Source organism: Cryptotermes secundus, unplaced genomic scaffold (assembly GCF_002891405.2).
Source record: "Cryptotermes secundus unplaced genomic scaffold, Csec_1.0 scaffold493, whole genome shotgun sequence".
Classification (NCBI taxonomy): domain Eukaryota; kingdom Metazoa; phylum Arthropoda; class Insecta; order Blattodea; family Kalotermitidae; genus Cryptotermes; species Cryptotermes secundus.
The window spans coordinates 414145-433030 of NW_019738879.1; the positions used below are offsets into that span (position 1 = coordinate 414145).

The 18886-nt window shown below is 39.9% G+C and overlaps 1 protein-coding gene across 1 annotated transcript in view; it reads left to right on the forward strand.

Annotated features, from left to right (window-relative positions):
- The window catches only part of LOC111871180, a 55387-nt gene that overhangs the window by 14992 nt on the left and 21509 nt on the right, over positions 1-18886 (forward strand). The window contains exons 2-8 of the mRNA XM_023864081.2: positions 947-1116; positions 3530-3656; positions 14822-15060; positions 16150-16302; positions 17494-17579; positions 18055-18274; positions 18428-18736. Of these exons, the coding sequence (XP_023719849.2) occupies positions 947-1116; positions 3530-3656; positions 14822-15060; positions 16150-16302; positions 17494-17579; positions 18055-18274; positions 18428-18736 (1304 nt within the window). The remainder of the gene's footprint in view (positions 1-946; positions 1117-3529; positions 3657-14821; positions 15061-16149; positions 16303-17493; positions 17580-18054; positions 18275-18427; positions 18737-18886) is intronic.

Consider the following 18886-nt stretch of genomic DNA (forward strand, 5'->3'; position numbering starts at 1 on the left):
ATCACCCTCATCTATCATCTGGGGCTGGTACAATAGACCAGAAGTGGCCGCAGTACAAGGGACTTAGTCCCACCCCACTAGCAATAAAAAAACTTATTGCTGACAAATAGCAAAGGCAACATAAAACATGAACTGAAACTGAGAAGTCAAGGACAGGTAGAAATTTTAGCAAGAGGCTGAAGGAAGAGAGGTCATTATCACTAGGCGCTTCCCGAATGAGAACCCGTCTTGCAAGTACAACACTGAGGCATCGAGAGGCCTGTGAGGTCAGTCCTCTCTGTAATCAGGACGCAGCATCATGGTGACCACACAGCACGTCCAGAAGCTCTTCAGCTTGTTTCTTGAGTGAAGTATAAACTTCTTAGCTAAGCTGTTTTATTCTGTGTGTGTAACGTTGTGACATGGAATGAAACACAAGATAAATATTCCTAACCAGCACAGTAAATTTCGAATTGTATTTTCTAGAAGTGTCAGCTTTATTTCTTATAGTGTCAAGACACCAGATTAGACTACCAGTGTTGATGTTTGGCTCAATAATATACAGAACTGTCCTAACAATTTCAAATGTAGGAAAAAATTTACCGTACATATTTCTTGACTATGTAGTTCAGATATATTACCAGCAGATGTCATATGCTGCTATTCTTTTATGGGCTAATGATATAGAAAACTGCCTTAAAAATTTGAAATGTAAGAAAAGATTTCTCTACATATTTCTTGACTATGTAGTTGAACTAAATTACCAACAGATGTCACATGCTGTCAAAATAATAGATTTTATCTAGATCGAAATTTCGATAATTAGCATTTGTAGATAAAAAATAGTACAATATCCCATTTTATGTCGTTGTGATCGCATACACGGGCACACAATTTACCCTCGTACACGTTTCGATTAACCATAGTACTATGAATACATGTAAAGAAATTCTGTGTTATGTTTCAGTGTGGTCTACGCCATTATGATTTTCTTCACGGTCGGAGCACGCAGTGGTAGATATTGGAGTGATGAAGACAAACCACTGAAACGCACATACATAGTGGAAGCCACTGATTATGGTCTGCATAAAATGAACGAATTGGTCAATGTCCAGGAGCCACACCTATATCAGATCGGTATGACACACTTTAGTGACTCGTGTAGCAAATCAGCTGTACCGCGCACGCGCGGCAGTGTCCCCCCTCCCCTTCTAAGAAAATTTTCTTATGTGAGATGTCTAATATGTTATCCGTCCAAATTAGGATATCCCTATCTAATGTAGCACTGCTTAGAATTAACAAACAAATAAACTGTGTCTAAAATATTACTGAGGGTCGCTATAATCAGATATTGACGCGGATAATTAGGTAATTGCTAGAAAGTTACTATAATCTGTTTTAAAAGTACGGTAGGAAGCAAACCCGCCATACTGGATATCTCGTTGGATAAACAGGAATCTCGTACAGCAAGGTTGTCTACGCAAAGTATGACGTAATCTCAAAGATGTTTTAGGCATGATTTAACCAATAGGGAGGCAGTTAAAGCCATACAAATGCTTCCTTCGAAATCATTTACATTTCAACAGACATCCTATTATCCGACACTGTATGGTCATGATACTAAAAGCGTCGTTAAATAACCTAAGATAAATTTGTCTCTGTGCTTAACTAATGAGTCACTAAAATATGAAGACGTATGTTGGAGTGGATGTATAGATCCACGTATTCTTGATCTCAGCACTAGATGAAAGAGAGTTGTCAGCTTCACATCCTGGCCGATTTACCTCTGGTACCCATTGGATAGGATGCCGGATGGTCCAGAGAACCGGTCTGGAATACGTGGAGAGGAACAAATATTTGCCCCTACCAGGACTCGAACTCCAACCCCTCGGCCGTCCAGTTCGTAGTTAGTCTCTATATCGACTGTATCTTTTCGTAAAATAACCTACCGGCTACGTGTTCGCTCTTGTCCTATGTATGTTTTTAATTATGCTGAAGTAATGAAATTTGTCATTTTAAGACGATCTTATGCATACATATCTCGCGTTATCATCGTTCTATTATTATCTGTTATGGTGCCACATAGTACTCGCTTTATGCATTTTCTTAACAATAATATGAAGCCTATATATCATGAAATCTGAATTGCTTATTTACTATGCTACTTATGTAAAATATAGTTGCTCCTGTGTTTAAGTAATTATGACACCACGAACGCGTATGGAGGAGTGGCACTAGGTCATGGACATGGTGAGGATTTCTTCAAGAGGAGACAGTCAATTCTTCTGAGGAGTAAAGACAAGATATGCTTACATATTTATTTAAGACGTCTAAGGCTATTTTAATTATCCCTCAAGAGTATTTTGGCTAGAAGAGTAAATTAAGAAAAATAATATTTAATATTCATTCTTTAAATACTGAAAATTCACATAATAAATATATAACGACTCAGTTCATATCCCACAGGAACCAGATTACGCAACTGCTGCCAAGTTTTACCTTTTAATGATCTTTAAGGAAATAATCGATGTTTGTGATGAGAATAATACAATATAATCATACATTTTAAATACACTCTGGGTTAAAATTAGAGATTCTGTATGTTCGCCGGTCACAGTAGCTGAGCGGTCAAAGGCATGAACTGCCTTCGCTCGCTCGGAAGCCGAAATCGTGGGTTCGAATCCAATACAAGGCACGGATATTTGGTGTCTTTATGCGTTTGTTCTATGTTTGTGTTGTCCTGTGTTTGGGTAGAGACCTTGCGACGAGCTGATCACCCATCCAAGGAGTCCTACCATCTTTAAACTGAAAATCAGCCTTGTGCTCCAAAGTGGGAGCAAGGAGAGAGAATTTGTTTCTGTATGTTCAAGCAGGACGTGCATACAGTAAGCACTGGGCTTTACAGGGTTAATATCAGCGTATTTCCTGTATTTTTTTAAACCTGGGGATATATACCTGAATGGGCGCCAGCGGGTGCGGTTAGTGGCCCCACCCGCTGGAAACCGTACTCTCTGGATGAAGGTGATTGGTCAGTTTCACGCCCCGTTGCTTCACCCTCCCTCCAAGAAAAGTCCCTCTGGGTAGGATTCAGAATGCCTCTGGAAGCTGTGAAGAGGAAATCAACTTCTACTTCTGCTCAAAATCGAACACCCAGTAACCGGTCGTCTAGTTTAGTTTAGTCACAATTGGTCTATCCCATCCAAGAATATTTTCCTGAGCATTTTGTTTTCCAACACTTGTAATTCATGTATTTTCTCTCTAAAAAGAAGAGACAATATATCACACCCATACAGAACAACTGGCACTATGGTACACAAATACAATTAATATTATTTTTAAATACAATGTTTCGGAGACTGGATTATGTCTCGGTCTTCAGAGCCGATTGAGTAGGTTTCCCCCTGAAGATGGAGGCAGAATCCTTTCTCCGAAATATAGTGTTTTAAATAAGAAACAATGAGATAGATAATGCCCTGAAACATAAAACTTGTTCTTGTAAGTTGAATTAAAATTGAAATATTAATGTTGTATCAAAATGTTGTGGTTTCAGGGATGTGGCTGGAGAGGGACAATCCTGCGAGGTATGTGGCAGCGTTTAACAGCCAGAGTGTCGAAGCGAAGAGACTGGCCAAGTTCGGGTACGCATCTCTGCAGGCCACTTCGAAACTCGTGCAGCAGTAAGTGGAAATTTGTGTCTTTACAAGACAGTAATAATATATTCATTTAGAGGCACTATAAACTATTAAATAACATAAACGGGAATCCAAATATCTATTATTTATGAGCACTTAAAGACTATAACAAGAACTTCGGTATTTCTACACTTATTTACTCGTATGTTACGTTCAGATGTGGCATTCTCTCTGTCAGACATTTCAACGGGAATAACTTTTAACTGAACAAGAAATGGAAAACTATTTTCACGCGGAGACACATGACTAAGATAATTATATAAGATAAACTAAAATAAAACTGTCATTGTGCTTAATTAAGCACTACGCCATGAAGTGTATGGGGGGAGTGAAGATGTGTTTCCAAGCCTTCTTAACTTCGATACTAGATGGGGTTGATATTTAGCTTCACGCCAATGCCACGTTATCCCTTGGGAGAAGTAATCACAGTACTCATCAGATATCAGGCTGGGAGGACCTCAGAACCATCGTGGACGTCGCAAAGAAGAGAGAAGCCTCCAGATGTAATATTGGTATTATTGATGGTGAGAATTTATGAATTACGCCGTTGAGATAAGGTTAGGTCCCGTGATATACGTACCAAGAATCGTGAAGTTTGATTCAGGTATTCAAAAGTTATTGTAGGGGGAATCACATACAGAGAGACAAACACACACACACATGGAAAGGTGATTTCATAAGCCTGCTTTTATTTTTTTACAAAATAAGGAAAGTAGGCTAATAAGGTAAAGTTTTCCCTGTGCTTAACTAATTTAGTACTACGCCATGAAGGCGTATGGGGGAGTGGATGTATAAATTTACATATTATAATATTATTATTGATTTATTAAAATATACGAACTAAACCGAATTTCTGGAGCTTGTCACATTTTCTTATTCTCAGTTATTTTAGTTTTAAAATTAAAAAAAAATTCTTAATTGAGGGTGGAGTCCAACGGGGTCCACTTGGCACGGCGGGCACTGATAGGCCTATTGTACCTCCCCCAGGTTATTATCATGATGGAGAATTCGGTGGAATGAAGATTGACAGGATGAACTGAGGTACTCGGAGAAAACCTACCCCAGCGCCACTTTGTCCACCACAAATCCCACTTGACCAGAACCGGGATAGAACCCGGGCCGCCGTAGTAGGAAGCCAGCGACTAACCGCTTGAGCTATGGCGTGGCTATCATTTTAGTATTAAATCAGAACAGTAAACGCGTGTACTGTAAGCCCGAAATTTGCATTTTTATCATCATTTGGATTTGAATTCATTTACTTTCATTTATATATGCGCCGGGATATTGATTTTCCTGATTAGATATTTGTGGGGTTTTTCGGGACCTCCGGGTGATTATAGCCATTGTGTCTTACAATAGGCCACTACATTTTCTCCGTTATTTACTGCTCGTCCTATCAATCGGAGTTACATATTTTCTGATATTTACAGGGTCGTCAAAGAAATGAGGTAAGCAAACACGCGTTTCTCATTTTGCTGGTACTAAGAAGGTTTGTCAAGCTGTTCTAATTGGAAGCTTTGGATAACAATATATTCACCGAAAATAAAAATTATATTACTCTCATTAAGGTTGAAACCGGAACAAGTTTATGCAAATTTTAACTTATCCTTCGAGTAAATAAGACCGCCTCTGTGGTCTATTGGTCAGATTTCCTGGTCACAGATCCATAGGCCCGGGTTCGACTCCCGGCGCTACCAGATTTTCTGAGAAATAGTGGGTTTGGAACGGGGTCGACTCACCTTCGTGAGGATAATTGAGGAGATATTTTAAGGAAATGGAGGCTTCGGTCTAGAAAACTGAAATTAACGGCCGTGGGGATTTGTTGCACTGACACCTCAACACCCTGTATCGGCTAAAGTTGGCGCTTACTTGGGCGACAAGCGGCGTTCACTCGGTCGGTATAGCTCGCTTGCCGACTAAAGGCCACGGAGTTTGTTTTGTTTTTCGAGCAAAGAAAAATCCTACCTTCTGGCTGAGGCGTAAAATTATAAACGCCCTTTAGTGTATATCTCCTCGCTAGAAATATTAAGCACATCACTATGTAAAAGTTGTCCTGGGAACGATACTTGTCTGTTACATTACACCGACCATTAATCACAGTGCATATAACACTCGTGCAAATACACTAGGATGTCAGGATTAAGACAAAGTATGCTGTTATCCCTAAGGTAACATATATAATTCCCTGAGGAGAGCAGCATGTGAAGATACTCCCATATGAAGTGATGACATCTCCTTTGTAACAGAAGTACCAACTACAACATATATACAAGAAAATAAGAAGAAAACGAGTATCAGTATATTACATAAAATCAGGAACATATTTACGTATTATTTTGCAAACAAATGCATAGAGGAAACATGTAAAAAGGAGATAATATGTATTTTCCTGACCGTTGCGCTTGTTTCACCTCCGAAACCAATTGAAAGCTTTAGATAAAATTTGTTATTGAAAATTTCGTGGCGAGCATCATATCGGTACCTACCGATGTAATGTAACTGGCACCTGCTTTATACGATGTCAAATTAAAAATTTATCAGTTTATATAAAAACGAAAGCTCGTCACACAACAAATTTTACATGTCATAATATCACGACATATAATCCTGCATTTTGAACGTGTTTTGTTGCGTTTAATATTTAATGAAATGAAGAGATTAATAATTTCCACTGGGAAGCCTGTTGACTATCAACAGAGAATCATATTCTAATTACTTTTGTTCTTTATCCTGTTCTTTCCATTGTTATTGTACCTTAGCTACCTTTATCTCTTTCCCTTATTCCTCAGTTAAAACTGTATTAAGTTGCTTATATAATCTCCAGATGGCAGAGTTGCGAATGCACAGCTGCCACCTATGTAAGTATGTGGTAACTACTGCAGCACGAGATCGACATCACATATACACATCCTCAGTTAACATACATACATTCACACATAGTAACAAACCGTTTCCCTTTTTATGTACGCGTAAATCACCGCGATATATTACTAATAGATTATATGTATTATCTGTTAAATAAATTATTTGTATTTGCAATAAATTAATATAATCAATTAAAGAATTTATAAAATTGTATCTTTCATATGCCACAGCCCAAAAATTGATGCCTTTAGTTAAGGTGACTAGGTTCTGACTCTCACGAGATAGACACGATATTCTATCGAGTTCTTGGTGCAAACGTTAGGTACGAGCAACGAAGATTTCCACGTCGATATGATGGTAATTCTTAAATGGTTAATTTTGGAGGCCACAGAAGTTTGAAAAATGCTGAAAACGAATTTAACAAATATTTATATAAAAATAAAACTAGTTTCCTGTTTTAAAATATACAGAAAGACTGGATTAAAATTAAATCAGGTCATTTAGCGCCTCATGCCATTTTGCGGTTTTCGGTGACCACATTCAATGAAGCGTGAACGCGTCCTGCTTCACAGAATATGGTACAGCAAATAAACTACGTTTTTGTGGAACAATCCGTTTGTTTTTCTTCGCTTCAATATGACTCAGGTGGTTAGCAGTTTGCAGATTTTTGCCCTATATTAGGGCCTCTTCATTATCTACAATAGCTCTGAATGTAGTTCATACCTAAAGCAGGCAATCATAAGGAAGGAAAGCCCTATGAGTTCAACGCCATCTCTGATTTGGCAGTGTTATTATCTGATGATGACATAACCTCAACAATTTTTAAGACACAGAATGTAACTAATTAATGTCTTCCCTTCGTTTTTATTTTGTCTTTGCTACATTAGAATTACTAGCCACTAGCTTGAATACCTTTTGGGTCACTGGGAAACGAACATACGTAGAATGGGGTTGATATCGAAATTAATCTTAAATAAATGGAATATGATGATGTGCATTGGATTCGTCTGGACCGAGGTAGGGACCATTGTTCATATCTTGTGAACACAATCATGAATCTTCAGGTTCTGTAAAATGCAGATATGTAAGGCCTGCTCAGTAACTATTAGGTTTCTCAAGGAGATCTCTACACCATGAAATTAGTCTAAATGTAATATTATAAAATAACTTTCGATCATACTCTCGATACGGTAGTGGGTATATAGATGCAAGTATCCGTCAAAATTATCTCTGATCTCTTCCTCAATGTCGGGTAACCTCGCTGTTATCACATAAAAACTCCGTTAATAAAAATTATGAAATAAAACATGAAGATGAATGAGTTTAACCTAACCTCAACTCCGTAATTGTAACCAGCGACAAACTTGTTTTTAGGTTAGTAGTTGAAGACCAACTGCGACGAGCTGATCGCTCATCCAAAGAGTCCTACCGTCTGTAAAATGATCATGAAACTGAAAATCAGAGGCCAGGCCCCTAGAGGGCTGTAGAGCCAGTAAAAAGATGGTGAAGATAAACTTATGAGCCAACATTAAAAATTTGATAATATATAAGATTGGTATATCTTGAACATCGGAAAGGAATATCAGCTGTTCAAGAAGGGTTCGCTACGTGGAGATAGTTAATATAAAAAAGAATAAGAAGAGTGAAAAAATTAATTACTTTTTAAAGACGTCAAGATGAATGAAAGCTTCGTGACTAGAAGAAGCTTAACAAATGCTAATCATGCATTAATCTTTCGGGTAGGTAACTTTAACAAAGCTTGACTAATCTGAGCACTGTAGCGCAAGAATCGCATATTGTTCTGCGGAATTAACCGTGAAACTTTGGCGCTGGAGGCGCTAGTCAAAATGGCGCGGAGCGTGAGAAACAGATAACAGACATTGCACGTCCATCCATCCGTCATTTACAGATCGGGGACTGGTACCAAACGCTTCCGGGACACTCAAATATTAATGGATACAATTAACCAATGAAAAATATATTTCTTTAAATTTTAACTATTTTCTAACAACTATACAAAGTATATAGTGTAAAATAATATGACCATGAATGATAATTTGGGAAATATGTTGAAAAAAATCAAGCTTGAAGTATTCTAAACCAGCTTACTGCATAGAGTCTGTTGTCTCCATAGAGAAGAGTTATTCTTCAGAAGCTGACAGACATTCGTCTCGTCAAGAACCCCCTCTTTTTTGTGAAACCCCGAAGTTCATCGTTGTGGTCACAAAGTCAGCCAATGGACTTCATTGTAAGTTACCTGAATCCAATTCACACCCCATTCGTTTTAATATTATTCTCTTATTTTCTCCAGTACCTCCAAAGTGGTCTATTCTCTTGAGTTTTTCTACTAAAACTATGTATGATCTTCCATTTTCTCTCCTGTTTGCTGTGTATGAAAGTAAGCTTTCTAGAATTTTCTTGGAGGTCTGAGAGAAACAAACGAAAATTTTGTCATGTGGCCTGTTTCAGAATATGGAATCGAACCTTAGACTTCTACAATGTGGAATATATTTGCTAATCATTCGACCACGATATTCGTTGCACGTCCTTGTAATACTTATCCTTTTCCGTGTCTTCTACGATCTTAAGCACAAACGTTTTAACCATAAAAGCGATTTTCAAGAGCGGTTACCAATTGTTCTCATTAGTAACACAGAAATTCAGAGATAACCAGAACTAAAAGCCTTATCTACATTTCGTTCCGAAAATATGTACTCGTAAGTCCATCATCAGATAAATTCGAGGCTATAGTATAGGATACTTCTCATGGCATTGACTATGAAGACTACTGCCTCAAAAATGAAATTTGATCTGTTACTGTCGTTCCCAAATACTTGAACTTCTCCACATTTTCAAAGATAAATTACTTTTATTTATGCTATGATTTTGCCGTGCACTCTAACGACGAGACATCAATATATACTATATTTCTCTCTCCGTTCACTTCTATTCCAAATTCTTTACTAGTGTCAGCCATCTTAAAATCTATTTACGCGCCAAATCCGTGAGTAAAATGGCAACCCATAGCCTGGAGACGGCAGTAGAGTCAAGTGCTAAAACGTTGTGTGTATGCAATAAATCTCAGAAAATAAAGATCAACGTCTAACGTCATATTCTTTTCATGGATCAGTCATTGTCACAATTTTTCAGAGAATCAATCATTGCACATGCTTAAGTACTTAATAAAACCTGGCTCTTGGGTGTAGTAACGCTTTCCCACGCACAGCGACTAATCATTGAAGCGGACAAAAGCGTTGCAAATTGCGTGGTTGTCGCGCTCAGTTGACGAAGTATAATGGGTTCCACACGCAATTACAGACACGAATAGGCAAGAGGATTTTGTGTTATGTCGGGAAACATCTCCCTTGAGAGAGCGGAAGACACTCCATAAAAACTTCTTACTTTCTACTCAGGAAACCAAGCGATTAAAGCAGGTAACAAAATGTATCTGATGGCTCGAATAAGATTCAGAAACTGTACGTGATTTGAGGTTTTTAGTGTGGTGAAAACTTAGACTACGATTTCGTGGGTTACAGCACCGTATAATTTCGTAAGTGGTTAACAGCGTTTAGGGTGAATATGCAGTCTTCAACTTTAGTCTTCTGAAGCATCAATAGCGTAGGTAAAAAAGTCTACGAGACTGTACGGTATCATAATATAAATTCAGTAACTATTCTATAAGACTCGAAAAGACAAACAGTTGTGCTAATTTAGGTATGATTCTCTTGAGGTTTATAAAATAATTGGAATATTTAAAAAATAGCATTCTCTATGAAAACTGGCTGATATTAACAAATTCCGGTTTTAGAACTGAAATTTTTTATACATTTATTTTTATAATCTGTTACATTCCCAGATCATCTCACGCTCCTTAATTCGATAATCTTAATAATATCTTATAAAAAGTGTAAATTATAAAACCTCTCATTATGCAGCATTAATGTAAATAAAAGTGATACGTAAAGTTTTTCTCTTTAGTAAAAGACAGAATCGTTGATACAGAGACCCTGTCCAGGAAGAAGATATAGGCCTTAAAATCGAGTGTTCCTACTTCGTAATTCATTCGTCAATGGCTCTACAACCCTTTGTTGGGCCCTGGCCTCTTCTTCAGTTTCGTAACATTATTTACACAGTCGGCAGGACTCCTTGGATGGGGGGATCAGCCCGTCACAAGGCCACTACCTAAACACAGAACAAACGCATACACATACATGCATACATTAAGTTGATTTCGAACTCACAATCCAAGTGTTCGAGCGAGTGAAGACAAGTCATGCTTTACACTGCTCGGTGACTGTAATCGGCATCTACTTTGTTTTCCCTTGGCACTACAGCCCCAGTGGGCCTAGGCCTACCTCCATAAACTTCTCCGTTCACTTCGGTTTTTCTACATCTTACACATTCGGTAGGACTTCTTGGGCGGGTGATCAGCTCGTCGCAAGGTTTCCAAGCTAGCGAAGACAGTACATGCCTTAGACCGCTCGGCTACCGTGACCGGCCGGCACCTACTTAGTATACAGAAAAAAAAGAGGGTTCATTAACTTTCGTTTCCACGGCACAATGGATTACATCCTGAAATCGTATTCATTAATTCTGGAGACAGTATACAGAGGGTTACAAAAACTCTAGTAGTCACGGAAGAGGAACTCTTGAGGATTTATTTCCATAACTGTACCCCACTTTAAGAAGACACTGTCACGTCGCTGTGTGAATGAAATCAGGCGGCAAATAGCAGCAGAGATGTGTAGTGACCCGAGACTCCGTATAAATGAGACCAGGAGAAACTAGTCCCTTTCAGTTGATGAGAAGACTCCAGAGAGAAGAGAGCTGAACAGCTGTGAAGTGTTCTTCATTTGAACAACTTTTTAATAACGATCCACGGTTTTGGTCCTGATCACAGAAATTTCCGCTATTCTACAGACTTTCTGCTTCGTACCAGTATTGTAAATGTGCAGCTCTGTGAAGGTTTACGTTACTGATCTTCAAACAAACATCGTCATGGTAAGGCATGAAATCAGTTGTAATGAAACGTAACTCAGCTCCTTGGAGCTGAATTCTTTGGTACAATAGTCACTTAGTTAAACAAAAATTTCTGGTCTTTTATGAAACTTTAGGCCTCATTACTACGTTCACGAGATCCACTAGACCCTGTCGTAAGCCGGACGAATGAAATTCACATTCTCATGCCTCATTCATTTCAGATCTGTTTGAATATTTTCCTGTCATCTACTTATCTTTCCCTAGCTGCTTATTTTCTTTGTGTTACGACCATCATTCTGTATGCATAGCTCATCTCTTCATTAAGTCTACATGCCCTGCCCAGTAAGTTCCTCCCTAATTCCATTTCCCGAACGCTGGGATCGTGGTTTCGAATCTCACTCAAAGCGTGGATGTTTCATATGTGTATTAGTTTATTCTGTTTGTGTTGTCCTGTGTTAGGTAGAGACCTTGCGATGAACTGATCACACGTCCAAGGAGTCCTACCGTCTGTAAAATGATCATGAAACTGAAAATTCAGAGACCAGTGGGGGCTGTAGAGCCAGTAGAAAAATAATATAAATTATAATATTTAAATTTTCTTCCTTTTATTTACAGGATTTCAGGCTCTCACGGCTGTGGTTATGAACAGTTCTAATGAGTTATAATGCCGTGTAGACCGTTTAAAGTCAACCGACGTTTCGGAGGAAAATATCGCCTACATCTTCAGGGGAGAAGAATAAGCCAAACAAGAAACATCGTGAAACCAGGTGGCAAGCAGAGCCAGCTAGAACAAGTTTGTTTTCCATGCTAGCTTATTGCGTGACTCATTCTTGAGCCCTGCAGAAGGAGGCAACAATTTCCTCCGAAACGCTCGTTAACTTTCAACTAATTACACTGTGTTACATCTCAGAAGATGTACATTTTATTTGTTTGTTTTTTACTTAGCGACACTGTCAGTGATTCGTACTATATAGCGTAGAATAATTGGGCGACTATAAATAATGAGTTGGAAAGGATATGAAAGGAAGAGGTTGTGGCCTAATTTAAGTCACTGTCACGACATGTTTTTTTTTTATTTATTGCTAGTGCGGTGGGGCTAAGTCCCTTGTACTGCGGCCACTTCAGGCCTATTGTACCAGCCCCAGATGATAGGTGAGGGTGATTGTGGAGCAATTGGTGGAATGAAGATTGGCAGGGGAAACCGAAGTACTCGAAGAAAACCTGCCGCAGCGCCACTTTGTCAACCACAAATCCCACTTGACCAGACCCGGGATCGAACCCGGACCACCGCGGTGGGAAGCCAGCGACTAACCTCTTGAGCTATGGCGTGGGATGTTACTTGAGGGACTCGAGACTGCCACAACAGACTTCAGCCAGGCTAATGTGTTTCTTGGCCGAGATTTGAATGGGGCCCCTAATTCAATTAAGACGTGTATCGCTTGAACCAGCTTACTCGGTGTACAATACACAGCATGTAGCAATGTAGCACGTAAATCAAATTACGTTCCAGACCTATACACTTCAATATATCGAGTTTCATATTCGTAATTAGTTTCCTAACTAACTAGGCCGCGCCATAGCTCAAGCGGTTAGTCGCTGGTTTCCCACCGCAGCGGCCCGGGTTCCATCCCGGGTTCTGTCAAGTGGGATTTGTGGTGGACAAAGTGGCGGTGGGGTGGGTTATCTCCGAGTACTTCGGTTCCCCTGCCAATCTTCATTCCACCAAATTCTCCATCATCATAATCACCCGGGGCAGGCTACAATAGGCCAAACAATGGGCGCCGTGCCGAGTGGACCCAGTTGGACTCCACCCCCCACTATTTATTTCCCCTGGTACTACACCACAGTGGGCCTAGGCCTACCTCCATGAACTTCTCCGTTCACTTCGGTTTCTCTAGATCTTACACATTCGGTAGGACTCCTTGGGCGGGTGATCAGCTCGTCGCAAGGCCTCTACCTGTACACAAACAGAAAAACGCACACACACAAACTAAACATCCATGCCCTGAGTGGGATTCGAACCCACGACCCCGGTGTCCAAGCGAGCGAAGACAGTTCATGCCTTAGACCGCTCAGCTACACCCCACTATGCGAATTAAGGAAAACTAACTAACCACTTGGGTGCAACGTATTCCATGAGGAACTGATAATTATTAATCGGGTCAAGCAATCCCCAGTTTCTATAAAACCCGAAGGTACGTTACTGTGTCACAGGAATTTGGCATTTAACTTTATGCTGCAGTATCTCAATCCAGCTCAAACTTTCATAACCTGTTTCTCTAGGATCCAGTTTCCCGAGAAAATATGCAGCATTTTGTAATGTATTTTCCATCATACGACGAGAGATTGTCACTTCTTTGTCGACTCTCCAACTGGAATATCATCCCTTTTCTTCCGTTCATGGCTTAATTAAATATTCCACAACCAGTCTCCATATTCGAAGGGAATATTCTCCATTTTCAACACGATTTATCTTATTACTTGTTACTGTGTGTGTGAATTTGTTCACTTGCTCTTATAACAAACAAAAAAAGAACTCCGTGGCTTGAGTCCGCAAGCGAACTATACCGACCGAGCGACCGCCGCTTGTCGGCGAAGTTAGTGCCAACTTTAGCGGACAGAGGGTGTCACGTGGTCAGAGCAACGGATCCCCACGGCCGTTAATTTCGATTTACTAAACCGGAGCTGCTATTTCCTTGAAGTAACTCCTAGGTTATCCTCACGAGGCTGAGTGGACCCTAGTCCAGACCCACTACTTCTCAGAAAATCTGGTAGCGCCGGGAATCGAACCCGGGACCTTATGATCTGTATCCAGGAACTCTGACCACTAGACCACAGAGGCGGTTCACTTTATGATGTTCATAAAAGTACGAACAGTAATAGAGAATTTTAAACCATTAATTGAGAAAGTTACCACCGGATTTTTCTGGCTTCCCTTAAATTCGGGTTATAAGAATGAAAAGGATATCACACGTGTTTCTCGTATTTATTGCCGTTGTGCCGTATGGTGTAAAGGGTTGTTAACCCAAGTAAATCTTACGCAGTTAACCGTACATACTCGTTTCGGGACTAAACAGGGGTGAACATAGATCGTTTTGTTCATTATACTTTACAATTTTCTGGCAACCGCCAGAGACACAGGACGGAAGAAAATTTGAAAACAAAATAATTTTATCTTTAGGTGACAGAAGGAGAGAAAGTCTGCGATAAATGCATGTTTAATTTTAACCCAAAATTACGGTTATAAACCTAGGTTACTCTATCTGGGTCTTAGAATAGGAAATGTCAAGATGATTCTGTTTCAGGTTGTACTCTGGGGCAGAGAGCCGCGCCGCTGTGCGTGGGCTCAAACTACCCACAATTTCACTACTGCACACGGCACTGCACGACCAGTGCCCCTTGCGAGGTGATCAGCCCGTGGACTGTCCAGAATCCAGTGGCCGTTACCGAACTGCTGACGGCCGCTGCAACAACCCAGCACACCCCTGGTGGGGCGCTTCAATGATGCCCCTCCATCGCTTCTTACCGTCACACTATAGGGACGGTATGTACGGGGCTGCATGCCCATTCCACGAAGGACCAAAACCCAAACAAATATTGTGAAACATGCTCGGACTCTATAAACCTCTCCCTTAATACTTAATGGAGTTGGCGTGAAGATTACCACAGAATCAGTTCCTTTGCCAGAGACCGCCTGTCTTCTATAAAGTTTCTAACTTCCCGCTCAAAGTCCCTTTAAATCTGACATTTAGTTTTTCGCTAAGATTCAAAGTGTGTGAAATATTAATCTCTATCATGGGACGTAAATCCAGCCAATGACGATGATGATTATTACTAACAAGGTCCTGCACCATTTTTAGTATGTAGACCGCCACTGTGGTCTATTGATCAGAGTTCCTGGCTACAGATGCAGAGGTATGGGTTCGATTCCCGGCGCTACAAGATTCTCTGAGAAGTAGTGGGTCTGGAAAGGGGTCCACTCAGCCTCGTGAGGATAATTGAGGAGGAAATAGCGGTTCTGGTCTAGAAAACCGAGATTAACGGCCGTGGGGATCCGTTGTGCTGAACACACAACACCCTCTATCCGCAAAAGTTGGCTCTAGCTTCGCCGACAAGCAGCGGTCGCTCGGTCGGTATAGTTCGCTTGCGGACTAAAGGCCACGGAGTTGGTTTTTTGTTTGTTTGTTACATAGTGTAAAGTATTTTATCATAATTTAATTCTTATTTATTTACTTTCTAACTTAATAGCCCAAAGTAAAATAATAAAATGAACATGCGTAAAGAAAAAGAAACAAAACGCACAAACAAAAGAAAACGAAATAACAACGAAAGCAAGAACAACAACAAATAACAACAGGGACAAAGCACCACCTTGAACAAAACAAAACAACAATGAAGGCAGCAGCAGCAACAACAACAACGGGACACCACCTACAACAATAACAACAATAACAACAATAATAGATATTCCTATATATTTGTAAATTAGAGATTTTGCAGATCCATTTTATTCACTAACCAACCACACAACAGTTAAGAATTTCACCAAAGCAGGATGTAAAACTGAACACAATTTGTGGAACTGTAAGTCATTAAAAGCCTTAATTTAACCAAACTCTGTGTAATGTTTCAGGTTTGGAGAAGGTACGAATATCAGTGTCAGGGGGCTCACTTCCCAGTGCCCGTTTAGTAAGCTCAGCAATCCACAGCGACCGAGACAGTGACCTGACATCCATCACACACATGGTGATGCAATGGGGACAGTTTCTGGACCATGACCTCACATGTAAGCACAACACAACAGTCTCACTAAACTTAAGAAATGCAGAAGTAGGAACTACATAAACTACATAAAGCCATAGTTGCGCAACATGTTGGGCATTAGCGGCGAACTAGCCATTCTTCTCTCCAAACTTTATGACTCCTGAAACCAACACCCAGAATTATAACTTAAATGTACTAGACACTTAAGAAAAATTGCCCCCAGCCTCACCAGGGGCACGCTGTAGCGTAGTTGGTTGAGGCACTATGCTACAAGCCAAAAGGTCGAGGCTTTGATTCCCAATGAAGTCATTGGATTTATTAGGTGACTAAATCCTTCTAGCCCTAGAACCGACTCAGCCCCTAATGGAAATGAGTACCTCGAATCTTCCAAGGGTTAAACGTCTCATTTAATATTGTTATAACTGAACACAGTTATTTCTTTATACATTTGTACATGATGCTGAAGGTAGGTCTTGAATTATGAAAAGTTACATAACTAAATTAGAGCAGGATGAGCTTTAAGATTTGGAAGGACATTTTGTGCATATTGGGCAGTTCCATCAAATCATTCCGTTTACAGAAACACAATGCTGAAGAAACTTGTTCTGTTTCCATTATCAAATGAAAGTAAAAACCTGAGGGATAGAGATTAGCTGCAACTGTGTAGGCTGCTACACTTACATGATGACAGACATAACTAATTTCTAGAGAAGTGTTTCGCTAGTCAAGATGAGCTGATAGACAATGTTCAGTATATGTGTCATTTCTTGCGAACAGATATACTTATTTCAGTCTACACAAATTTTACTTTCTTTAAAAAAATAAATAATTAAATGATGAAGACGCTTCTTATTTCATGTACTGTATTTACATTTGTATATATGTGGTAGCATAGTTGGTTGAGGGGCTATGCTACAAGGCAGAAAGTCGCGGGTTCAAGGTCATTGGATTTATTTCAATTGACCTAATCCTTCCAGCTGCATTATGGCCCTGGTGTTCACTCAGCCTCTAACAGAAATGAGTACCAGGGATTAGTTAAATAATTTTCCTGGGGAGTAAAGCGCGGCCGGCGCGTAAGGCTGACAACCTTACCGCCATCTTTAAGCCGATTGTCTAGATAGTGTGGGACCCTCAACGTCTCATGACCCTATGGGCCTTCACGGCCTGGTACAGGGATAGATTTACTTTACTTCCTTTTATATGTTTTATACAGCTTCTGCACAGAGCCGAGGGTTTAATGGATCAGTACCCAAATGCTGCATTGATGGAGGTCGTGATTTTCAGCCACTGGAACTTACTGTGAGTTATACCTGTATACTTCTTCACATCGCCTTTACCCTGATGTTATCTTCCTTGGCACAGAGACATTGATTATATATTTTCCTCTCCTCTCTTGCATTTGTATTTTACAAGAATATATTTGACAAAAGCATATTGCAATTATACTTCAGTCATTTGATTGATAGACAGGCTCATCCCCTTTTATATCTATATTGCATAAACAGGTTAGGTCTCTCAGATTAATTTGCCACAAATACTTTGCATTTTTTCGGTAAAGAGGTACTGAATTCGAAAAATATGTTTTCAGTTACATTCCACAATATCTGCGTTTGGGTGTCTTTTTTCCATTCTAATTTCCTGTCTCCAGTTCATGTTTAATTTTGGAATGTTCTGTCTGAGGTGCTCACATCAGTGGCTAAGAAGAGTTTTAGAATCTTTTCATACACAGAATATAATTTTATAACTTATGCAAATTCTGTGATTCTACCCACAGCACCCAGACTGTATGGCCATCCCTGTGCAACCTGATGACTGGTTTTACAGCCGTTTTGGTATTCGCTGTTTGGAATTTGTACGGAGCAGTCCAACCTCCCATGTCGGTTGTTCTCTGGGACCACGTGACCAAATCAACCAAGTCACCTCCTTCATTGATGCTTCTGCAATATATGGAAGCTCAGAAAAAGATGAAGATGATCTTAGGATGTTTAGGAATGGTAAGGATATATTGTCCAGCCAATTTGCATCCTTTGTTCTCAATTCTTCTTAACCTGTTGAGGTAGACTCATTGAATGGCTCAATTTAATGTTTTAGTGTGAGGACTGATTCAAATAACAGTTCAGTTTGCAGCTTAATTTTGTTTGCTACAGGTCTGCTGAAGTACAGCCGTGTACAGTATCGGCTGCCACTGCTGCCAGCCGCAAATTACAAGGCAGACTTATGCCGGGGTCAGTCAGGTCACATCAGATGTTTCCATGCAGGAGATAAGCGTGTCAATGAACAACCAGGACTCATAGCCCTGCACACTATATGGCTGAGAGCTCACAACAAAATTACTACAGAGCTTAGTCACATCAACCCACATTGGAGAGACGAGAAGCTGTACCAGGAAACACGTAGAATCATTGGGGCCATTATGCAGCATATAACTTTCAGGGAGTTCCTACCCATTGTCCTTGGTGAGTCCATGACAGTTCGGTTTTTTTCAAAACTGCAATTAAACTTCATCTTCATGCAGATTTATTTTGAAGATTATGGTCTTCTGGGCTGTAATGCCACATAATTCGGAAAATGCCCACTATTTTGTCAGAAAGTATCACCTTCATCTT